Below are 11,258 nucleotides of genomic sequence, written 5' to 3'. Positions count from 1 at the left end.
CATAGAAATCTATTCCATAGAAATTGGTTCTGATAAGCCTAGTCTAGCGTGCTGGGGGTATAGCTCAGTGGTAGAGCATTTGACTGCAGATCAAGAGGTCCCCGGTTCAAATCCGGGTGCCCCCTCGTGGCTTTCTGCCGTATATCCTTTTTGCTAACAAGCTGACTTAGCTTGAGACTTTAGAAAGGGGGTCTCCCCGAGCCCACCGTATTTTGATGGCGTGTGCTGCCCTACTATTGCTGCGGTTCATTCCTTAGCCGGAATGTGACCCGAGGCGAACCTCCGGTCCGACCGGTACCCCGTGAACCGCAAGGCGCGACGAGCGAGCTCGACGGCTGTCCCTTAGGGAGAGCTGAGTGTCCAGGGTCGGGGCTGAGGTTGGAGGCAGAAGGTCGGGAGAACGTGTAGGAGGGAGAGAGAGCGCGGGGAAGCAGCGGCGGAGCTGCAGAGCGGGCCCCCGCCCAGAGGAGCGCCGGGGCAGCGAGGGATCGCCTCCATCTTTCTGGTTACATTTCCTTGTACCATCGGAAGGAATCTCAGAGCGTCGGGAAACACCCTTTGTTTTCAAGCGAGCAATCCGGCACGTCAGTTCCTTGTATTTCTTGAAAACTTCGGACCTGAATCCGCTCTTCTAGAGACGCTTTATTGCGCCTGCGCAAGAATCACACTTAGTAGTTACTAGCGCAAGATCGTCAGGTCGCCGGCAGAGGGGGTATAGCTCAGTGGTAGAGCATTTGACTGCAGATCAAGAGGTCCCCGGTTCAAATCCGGGTGCCCCCTCCTTTACTTTTACGCATTTTTGTTTAACGATGGCTTATGTTCCACGTGTTTTTATGGTAACATTTCCTTCGCCAACTTCCAGACAGTTGGGAAGCGATGACGGCGGTTGAGGACCCGGGAATTTCTAGGGCAGTGCCTCTCAGCACTTAGATCCACGCTATAAATGAAGGTTCCTGTCGTCACCCCACGAAATAGCCTGTCGTGGGGCTAGAAATGTGTGTTCTGAGGAGAGCTCCAGGTGCACGCTCCAGTTCTAGAGGCTTACGTTTAGAAACTTGTAAACATCATTTGCTTCTAATACTTCCAAGTTGCTGCTTTTGCCTGAACCTTCATAAAAGACTTTGTGAAAATGCAGCGCGGGCACCAAGACTGGCCGTGCACGAACCTGGGACACTCTAAAGGCTCTCCACGGCGCCTGCGTGGGCGGAAAGAGTCGAGAGAGCTGCAAAACGCCAACCCGGTGGTTCATCACACGGCCTCTGGGTGGCGGTAGGAGGCCGCAGCTGGAAAAGACAGCGTCTTCGGGTCCCCCCACCCCACCCCAGGCTGTTCAACCGGGAGAATTCATGCTAGGAGTCAGAAACTCAATGGCCCGTTGGTGGGCTCACGCCTGTCATCTGTTCAGAAACAGGAAGGGTGGTCGTGAGTTCGAGGCCAACACGGTCTAAAAGGTGACTCCCTGCCTGGAAAAAACAACAAAAACTTGTGTTGCGGAGGAGAGTGTAATTGGGATCCTGAAAGATGAGAGAGAAGTTAGTTTTCATTTCCTTCCCCCCGGTCCTTCTTTTGACCTCAGTGTCAACCACCCACCTACTCCAGACCACACACTACTTCTGCCCCACGCGCACCCTCCTCCTCGGGATGTGCCTCACGAAGCAGCCTGTGCACCCTTTCTCCCCGCGCTCTCCGGGTCTCCAGCAGGAGGAAGCCGGGGCCCCTCCGCCCTCACCACTCCCTAGGCCCCAGTCCGTCACACGAAGTAGGTCACAGGCACCTTCGCGCCTTGACCTGGTTCCCTGCCGTCTATTAAATCTCCTAAATTGCGGGTATTTTTATTCTCTCCTGGTAGGACCAAAAAAAAAAAAAAAAAAAAAAGTGCCCTATTCCCAGAGCCTATAGAGTGTGGTGGCAGTGGGCGCCCCTTCCAGGCTCTGGGGCTACCTTAGATTGGGTCTGGTCTTCTTGGGGAGGGGGCGTCCATGCCTGCTTTAGATTGGGAACGTGCCAGATTCCTGCACCTACACGTCTGCTGGGCTGGGGGTCGGAGGAGAGCCGGTGCTGGAGATGGGGTGTAAAACCGTGAAGTGGGGGAATGCAAATCGCACCTCAGCTGGGGCAAACGCTGGGGGGCTTGGCTGCCGGGCATTCCTGTGCGTGGGTCGGTGTGTGCGCTTTTGCAGAACACCAGGAGGCCACAGAAGTCCAGGGACCAGCTCGGAAAGTCACATGCCCTGGGGATGAGCGGCAGGAGCCAATGGCCCAAGTAGGGGCGCCTCCTGGGGTCCTCCACCGTGGCCTTTCCCCTGATCTTCTGGGCGAGCTGCGTTCGCTCGGTGACCGGAGGTGTCTCGGCGGGGTCCCGGGTCCGGCGGGGCGCGGCGCGGAGCTCCGGGAGGCGGGGACCCCGGCGTCGCGCCCCGCCCTCCGGGCCCTCCCGCCCGCGCTCCCCGGGGCCGCAACGCCGCGCTTTGCTCGCCGTGCCGGCTCCGCTCCCGCTCCCCTCTCGCCCAGCCCGGGGCCGCTCCCTCTGCAGCCGCCACCGCGAAGACCCCGAGGCCGTCCGCGCCCACCATGCGGGCTCAGCTCTGGCTGCTGCAGCTGCTGCTGCTCCGTGGGGTCGCGCGCGCGCTCAGTCCCGCAACAGCCGCAGGTAGGACGCGCCGGCAGGGCAGGTGCAGAGGCGCCTGCGGGACGCGGGATATTGTCCGCGGGAGGCCGGGGACAGGGGGACAGGGACCCTACTTTCCCTTGTGTGCGCACAGAAGGTGCGCACCCTTGTTTCTGTTGGAAAGACGTGGAGGGACCCAGCCGGGGGTCCCCAGAAGAGTCATAGGGACCGCGATCCTTCCAGGGAGGCGTTTGCCTTTCCACGCTCATCCCTGTGGCCACCCTCAGCTGGTCCAGGCTGGGTCCCAGTGGCGCTTGAAGACTGCGTGGGGGCCGCCGGAGGATGGGGGGGGGGCGACACCCTAGCCCAGCCTTTCTCTCTGGGCACCAGCGTAGCCGTCTAACTTGCTTCTCCTACCTATTGCGCACCGGCGGAGAGGCAGGGGCCCCAGGAAAAAGCAGCTTGCTGCTCCCGAATCTCCCAGAGTCATGGGTCCCCACTCCCTCCTGTCTGGTTCTGCTTGGCTCTCAGTTGCCCTGACTGTGCCGGGGGTGGGGGTGGGGCCCGGGGAGGCAGTGGGGGAGGAGCTTCCATTCTGCACCCTCCTCTTTCCCCTATTCCAGTGTCTCAAAACATTTCTTCTGCTCGAGGATGCTTTCGGAGATCTATCTTGAATCCCTCATGTTATCAAGAAAGGCCATATTTCAATATATAATTTCGGCTCGGTACACAGACTTTCTCTGGGGCTGGGAATAGGGGTGATCTCCAAGCTCCTTGAAAGAGTGAATGGGTGCCCCTCATTTGGGGTCAGGGAAGGGGTAGTTCATGGGACACTGCTGTTGGCTGTTGTGTTAGCATTGGCTCTAACCGTATTCTTGGCTTTCATGGTCACAGTATGTAATTCAAATGAGCCTGTGTTGGGATGAGATGGAATGGGTGGGGGATGCTGGTGACGACTGTGGGGGCAGAGGGCAGAGAAGTCATGTGTCTAGAGACTGCTGTGGAGCCATCAGCCTTCAGGGAGGCCCTACAGAAGGTGCCCAGACACTTGGCTTCTAGTTCTGCTGTCTCACTTGCTGTGTGACCTTGGACAAGTTACTTGCCTTCTCTGGGCCCATTTCTTGATTTATAAAATGAGGTTATTGGCAACATCTTCGGCTTTTGGAAGTAGGATTATGAAAGATTTCCCCCCTTCTCACAATATTCTTCCCTTCTCAAACATGTACAGGCAACTGATAATTTGTTTTAAAATTGCAAATAGGAAGATTCGGGGAGGGTTAAGGTCTGAGTTCCTGTCAGCCTGATGAGTTTTCTGAGCTCAAATATGGCTGGGTGGATGCGGTGTTTGGACCATGGAGAGGGCTGAGGAAGGGGAGTTGGCTGCACCGGGGCCCAGAGGGACATGTATCACCTGTCTATGGACTATGCATTCTCTGCATTGAGATTCATCTGGGAGATTTGGTATGTCTGTGGCCAGTAAGATTGAGGTTAGACCCAAGGAAGCTGTGAAACGCTCAGGGCAGCTGTTGACTCTTCCCAGGTTCGGCTGAGCTTTGGTAGTGGTGGTGAGCATGTGTGCAGGTGGGGAAGGCTGAGGGGTCCCTTCAGGGAGGCTGGCTGCCTGCTCTGTGTGGCAGCGACTCTGGCCAGGGAGAGCGACACGGAGGAGCCCCTGCAGAGGCGATGGTGTCCCTGGCAGGGCTGGCAGCAGCCAGGTCCATCCCTAGAGGCCTGTCCCCACATCCATCCTTAGAACAGGAACAGGAGACACTAATGACCTGAAGTAGGAGTCTGGTCACAAGGAGACCAGAAGAAACCAGCAGACAGGCAGGTAGACAGACAAACAGATGGCAGACAGAAAGATGGCCTCGGGGGTCCAGAGACCCCCCAGGGCATACACAGAAGGAAGACTCCTGTAGGCAGCCATTTCCAAACCCACCAGGGGCCCCTGAAAGCCAAGGCTGCCTGTCTCTAGAGCGGGAGCTGAAAGGTGTCTCATAACCCGTCCAACCGTAATCTGATTCCAGCTCCCTCCTTGCCCACCAGGGGCCTCCCAAGAAAATAACATACTGTGACTAAAATTCAGACCCCTCCCAGTGGCTGTTGGCATCGCTACTGCTTCCCATCAGCTCCAGGACCCCTCTTCGGAGAGACCTACCCTGCCGGCAGAGCCAGACAACAACCTTACTCTCTGGCCTGATCCACTGTGCTGCCTCTATGGGAAGAAGTGGAGAATGTTTGGGTTCAGGATCACGTCTGCCTGTCACTGAGAACTCCTCCACCCCCTCACCACAGCTTGTATGGAAACCTGCTTAGTAAATGTGTGTGGGAAAGCTGGGCATGGTGGGTCGCACTAAGAGCAAGGCCACTTGGAGGAAGAATGATCACAAGTTCAAGGTCATCCTCAGCTACATAGTGAGTTCGAGGTCAGCCTACTACTTGAATCCCGGGGGAGGTTAGTTTTCCTGGTTGCTTTGTGTACACAATGTGTTAAGGATTCAACCTAGCAAGTGGTAGAGCTGTTCTCACCCCATCTTACCTGCTAGAGATGGAAGCTTCCAGAGAATGTGTAAACTGTGGTGTTGTGGTTCAAGGTTGGGCCTTGAGCATGGCAACACACCTGTGCTATTCCATTGCTGTGGCAGGACAGTGGGGGTCTCCAGCAGGGCTGTGCCAAAGGAGGGTCTGTCACCTCTGTCCTATGAGGCTTGGTACTGGCTTCCCCTTCCCCGATGCCAGACTCCCCTGTACTCACTGGCACCCCTTGAAGACTGGCCCTCACAGTACCCAGAATTCTAGATGTACAGGCAGTAAAGGGCGATGGTCCAGGAGGCCAGCTTGGGTGGTGTACCTAGGAGAGAAATGTCAGGGAGACTCTGGCACCAGATCTCATTGTAGATGGCTGTGAGCTACCATGTGGTTGCTGGGAATTGAAATCTCAGGAGAACCAGGATGGCTGGCCACTGTGGACCATAACCCACTTCCCAGCCAGTGTACATCCTCTGCATCCCTGTCAGGACCAGCCTTCCTGGACCAGACTGTACATCCTCTTTGCAGCCAGACAGAGCCAACAGCATCCACAGCATGATGAAAATATGGGCTTGAGGGCTCAGGGATTTTCCCAAGACAAAAACAGACAACCTGATTTAAAAACAGAGAAAAGTCATCAGTAGACTCTCCTCCAAGGAAGATACACAAATAGCCAATAAAAACACAGAAAAACGATGAGTGTCATTAATTGTTGGGGAAATTCAAATCAAAACTGCAATGTGAGTTGGGAGTCAAGATACCTGTTGCCGGGTGGTGGTGGCGCACGCCTTTTATCCCAGCAATCGGGAGGCAGAGGCAGGTGGATCTCTGTGAGTTCGAGGCCAGCCTGGTCTACAGAGCAAGATCCAGGACAGGCTCCAAAGCTACACAGAGAAATCCTGTCTGGGGGAAAAAAAGATACCTGTAATCCCGCACTCAGGAGTCTGATGCAGGAGGACAACACGTTTGACTATAGGCTACATAGTAAGTTCCAGCCTTGACTACAGGATGAGACTCTGACTAAGCAAGCAGACATGGGTCTGGGGAGATGTCCTGTGGGTAAGAGTGCGGCTATGAAAGCAAGAGGACCTGAGTTTGAGTCCCCAGCAGCCACGTAAAAGCAGGGCATGGCTTTGCATGCTGGTAATCAGTGCTGAAGAGCAGAGCTTGCTAGCCTAGCCCAACGAGAAGCTTCAGGTTTAGTGAGAGACCTTGCCTCATAGGTGGGCAATCAGCAGCCCTGGCTGAACACTGTTTAGAGCAGAGCTGAGTGTGAAATGGACACAGAATCCCTGGAGACCCTGGCACCCCCTTCCTCACACAGTGCTGGTGAGTGAACACCAGGAAAATGGAGGCGAGGTCCTTAGAGGCCATCGAAGTCCACTCCGGGATTGATTCTTCTCTCTAACACCATGGGGACCTCTAGGGATGGGGAGCCCTGCCTTCCTTTGCTCCCTCAGAGGAGGAGTACCTACCGTGGACAGACACTGATCACAAGCGACAAGACAGCCTGGCTCTAAGGTGCCAGAGGGAGGCGAGCAACACAAACACACGCAGGTACTGCAGTGCGGGCGCCAAGCAACATGAGTCAAAAATAAGACCGTTCCTTCTGGTCCATTCCAGCTTCACAGCTGTCAGGAAACTGCCCCATCTAGAGCTTTCTCTGCACCCGGAAGCACCCTAAGGGTCTCCCTCCATGTCTCCAGGGGTCAGGAGGTCTCTTCACTGTCCTGTCTATGGTCTCCTGGTCTCCTCTGGGTTCTAGAGGGCCACCTGAAAGGGACCCAAGCCAGAAGACGGTCTGCAAGATCCCCGGAGCCCTGGCTCTGGTCCCCAGCCCTCATGGGTTTCCTTTAGCCCAGCTGTATTCCCGCCTCCGTCCTTGGCAGAGGCTCCCGGTGCCTGACTCAGCCCAGCCCACAGCAGTCCCACAGTGGTGAGGAACCATTTCCTCGGGGCTCGCTCACAGCTGAGTCACTGTAGCCTTGAGCCCCAGGATTTACATTTGTCCAGGCAGCTGCACCCCTGCAGGTCACTCCAGCCCACTAAGGATGAGATGAGTCTTTCCTGATACAGCATCTGAACTCTTCCTGATAGATTTCATCCTAAGCCTTCACCTCCCGTTTCTTAAACAGAGCTGGGGACGACCCCTAGAGTCTTTTCTCAGATGGCCTTGTTCTACCGTGTGGCCTTTTTAAAAAATTAATTTGATTGTTTTTTTGAGACATAGTTTCTTTGTGTAGCCTTGGCTGTCCTGGAACTTATTCTGTAGACTAGGCTGGCCCCGAACTTAGAGATCCGCCTGCCTCTGCCTCCCTGGTGCTAGCACTAAAGGTGTGTGTCATATGCCTAGCTGCAGTGTGGCCTCTTAGTGAGAGGTTGTCAAGGGAGTCATGAAGCTCCAGGTGGCAGAAGTCAGGTGCTCAGGTATTGCCACATGGTGCTTTAGAAAGCCTGCTGTTTTGGCTGTCACCCTGGTCACTATTATTTACTTATTTCTTTCAGGAAGTTTGAGACAAGATCTCACTCTTTAGTTCTAGAATTTACTATGTAGTCCAGTCTGGCTTTGCACTGGTGGTATTCCTCCTGTCTCAGCCTCCTGAGTGCTGGTATCAAAGGCATGTACCAACATACCTGTCTTAGTCATTTTATTTTTGAGACAGGTTTTCACTAAGTTACCCAGGCTAGCCTCGAAGTCACTCTGTAACTCATTCTGGCCTTGAATTTGGGATTTTCCTATCTCAGCCTTCTGAGGAACTGGGTCAGCTCTGGTTACCATTATCAAGGGACTGGAGAGATGGCTCTAAGGTGAAATGCACATAGGATTCTTCCAGGGGACTCCCAGCACCCACATTTATTGACTCATAACTGCCTATAATTCCAGCTCCAGGGGATCTGACATCTTCTGGCCTCTAAGAGTACCTACACACTCATGCCAGAGACTCTCACAGACATACTCACATACACATAAATACAAAATAAATTAAAACGAATATCTTTTGGAAACCCCAGAATCACCTGGACGTCTTAGATTGCAGAAGCTTTTACATCCAGATGCCCAGCAGAACACACACAGAGTTTTGTTATTTATTTCCTTTTTCACGGGAGTGAAGATGGAACCCGGGGCCCCACACATGTGCTAGGCAAATGCTCCTCCACCGAGCTACATCCTGCCCCAAGTGTATATTTTTATTTTTGAAATTATTTTATGCATACAGGTATTTTGTCCATACATATGTTTGTGTACCACGTGTGCCCAGTGCCCAAGGAGGCCAGAGGAGTGTCAGGTCCCCTGAAACTGGAGTTACAGACAGTTGTGAGCTGCTCTGTGGATGCTTAGAATAGTACCCTGGTCCTCTGGAAGAGCAGCCAGTGCTCTTAAGCACTGATCCATCTTTACAGTGGGTACACTGTAAAGAAATGAATCCCTGGCTTCATTGCTACTGAACTAATCTGTCCAGAGTGGAGCCCAAGAATGTGTGTTTGATTTTTAAGCCTTGGTGTTATTGAATCCACCAGGCTCACTGAATGCTCTTTCTAAACACCCACAGACAATTGTCTCCAGAAGTCTTTGTCTCTGTGGCTACTTCCTGTGTCCTCTTGGTGCAGACTGGGACATGGCCCTCCTGACCTTCGTGTCCGGCCCCTGAGTAGATATCAGTTATTTAATCTGAGTCTGAGAAGGCAGTGAGGAATGGGGTGAGCTGACAGGAGTCTCTTCCTTAGGGACACCACATGGTCCGGCCGTCCACTCTGCTGTTCTTCCACACCTACCCTACTCCTCAGTTCTGAATATTCCAGAAAGCAAGACAGAATGGCTAAGTGAGTGGGCTGTCTTTTGAGAGTTTAGCATGGGGCTGGGATGAGGGCCTGTTGAGGGAACCATTTGCTTCTGGCACAGTGATAAAGTAACCAAAAAGTTCAAGAGTTGAGAAGAATATCTTAATATGGCATTTTAAAAATCAGCATTATAGCCAGGCAGTGGTGGCGCACACCTTTAATCCCAGCACTTGGGAGGCAGAAGCAGGTGGATCTCTGTGAGTTGGAGGCCAGCCTGGTCTACAGAGCAAGTTCCAGGACAGCCAGAGCTGTTACACAGAGAAACTCTCTCCTGAAAAATCTAGAAAATTGCCGGGCCATGGTGGAGCACGCCTGTAATCCCAGCACTTGGGAGGCAGAGGCAGGTGGATCTCTGTGAGTTCAAGGCCAGCCTGGTCTACAGAGTTAGTCCAGGACAGGCTCCAAAGCTACACAGAGAAACCCTGTCTCAAAAAAATCAAACAAACAAGCAAAACAAACAAACAAAAACAAAAACCCCAAAAACAAAAACAAAAAATATTTCCCTTCAAAGCTTGAAAACATCTCAGCATTTTCCTCTAATGTCACCATGAAGGGATCTACTATAACCACAGAGCATGATAGCTCATACCTATAATCCCGGCACTTGAGAGGCTGAGGCAGGAAGATAGCTAAGAATTCAAGACCAGCTTGGGTACCTAATGAGACGCCCACTTCAGCACATACATCCACCCCTGCTTCCTACCCCAAAGATACTTGGCGTAACCTAGGGCATGGTGCCTCGCGCCTGTAATCTTGTACTTTGGAGGCTGAGGCGAGTTTGCTGAGAGTTTGAGGCCAGCTCAGCCTACACAGCAAGCCCTGCATAGGAAAGACACCTGAGGCTCAGTACCACTCTTATTCCTGACCTCATAGTCTCAGCAGTGTTCACTCCCACTCCGGCATTCTGAAATTGTGGTTGACTGTCCAGGCTGGCCTGGGATTTACCACGTCGGCACAGGCTAGCCTCCAACCAGATTCACCGCACTGTTGAGGGGGACCCACCAGAGAAGACCAACCAGAACGGGCTTAAGCCTATAGAGAAAGTCTTTATCAGCCATCTACACTAGATGTTTGGGACCCCAGGACAGCAACAAACATTTCTCAGGGTGAGCTTTTAAAAGCGAAAACTATGCCTGATGCTTGGAAGTTTCCGGAAGTTCTTCAAGACAGAAAATAAAGATGCTGCGATGCATACTCTCCTATTGCTGCTTCTCATTCTGTAGTTTTCCTGCACCCTGAGCCTCCACCTTCCTTTCCTACTGCACACTCACCCTCATCCCAGACACAAGCCACTACGGTGGCAAACTACGGACACGTGGACATAATATGCAAAATTCCTCAGCCACAGGTGCCAACCGCCTCCAGCTCACTCTCACATATGGATGCAGAGGCCCCTTCAGCTTTCAGAGTTATTTCCTCCCACAGAGTGCTCCCCGCCCACAGGCCCAGAAACTTCTGCCTTGATGACACCTGGACTGCTTCCTCCTCCACTCCAACCACCTCAGGACGCCTGTGGCTGTCTACAGTCTAAAGATGAGGCAGAAGCATGGCAGAATGGAGCTTAAACTGGCAGCTGCGCTGTAACTACGCCACCTCAGCTTTCTTCTCTAAGTCATGGCAGAGCTCAGGGCTTGCGCGGTGCATCCTGGAACAGGTTACATCATCTCTCGGGGTTCCTGGCAGAGGCCAGCAACCTGCGATTCTGAGATGCTTTGATCCTGTGATCCAGCGTGGAGTCAGCCTGTCTCTTCTTCCCTGGGATCCCTATCCATTCCAGTCTCCATATCAGACACGTAGGCAGGCCCTAGCTCTGCTCTCCCGCCATGTTGGTTGAGCACTTACCACCACCTTGGTCCTGTTGTCTGGGAGTGTGTCAATGGCCAGGGAGGCCCCTCCCAGGTCCTGGCTTAGCTGGGTCCTGCCTGGCTTCAGCACCTGCCCAGGACTCTCTCGGGCTCTCCGACGCCAGCCTTGCCTGGTTCTCTCGGAAGTCCATTCAGGGCCTTGGCTTTCATCATGACCTGGGAGAAAGATGGAACACTGAGCACTGGTGCTCCTGAGGAAGGACGTGAGAGTGGTCCAGACCTCCTATCTTGCGGAAGTCTCAACACTACACCATCATTGGTTCTGGGGTCACTTGATGACCAGGACAGAAGGTTCACAACACAGATTGAGAGCTGTGTGCCTCACACCATGCCCAGAGACACGCACATGCGATGCTAAAACCCCTCAACCCTCCACAGCGGACACGGTATGTCCAGCAAACCAGAATCTGGCTCCC

The 11,258-nt window shown here is 53.5% G+C and overlaps 1 protein-coding gene and 2 non-coding genes across 3 annotated transcripts in view; all 3 read left to right on the top strand.

Annotated features, from left to right (window-relative positions):
• The first annotated feature begins 53 nt into the window (after positions 1-53).
• On the top strand, positions 54-125 carry Trnac-gca. The gene has a single exon. It is a non-coding gene; the product is annotated as a tRNA-Cys (tRNA).
• A 583-nt stretch (positions 126-708) lies between these two features.
• Trnac-gca lies at positions 709-780 on the top strand. Its single transcript has one exon. It is a non-coding gene; the product is annotated as a tRNA-Cys (tRNA).
• Positions 781-2,215: 1,435 nt separating this feature from the next.
• Positions 2,216-11,258, top strand: part of Plxdc1 (plexin domain containing 1) — a 58,531-nt gene continuing 49,488 nt past the window's right edge. The window contains exon 1 of the mRNA XM_036195297.1: positions 2,216-2,650. Coding sequence (XP_036051190.1) covers positions 2,572-2,650 — 79 coding nt within the window. The 5' untranslated portion in view covers positions 2,216-2,571. The remainder of the gene's footprint in view (positions 2,651-11,258) is intronic.

The sequence above is a fragment of the Onychomys torridus genome, chromosome 8, assembly GCF_903995425.1.
Source record: "Onychomys torridus chromosome 8, mOncTor1.1, whole genome shotgun sequence".
Lineage (NCBI taxonomy): Eukaryota > Metazoa > Chordata > Mammalia > Rodentia > Cricetidae > Onychomys > Onychomys torridus.
Note: the sequence above shows the minus strand (reverse complement) of the source record. Positions and strands in the feature narration are given on the sequence as shown.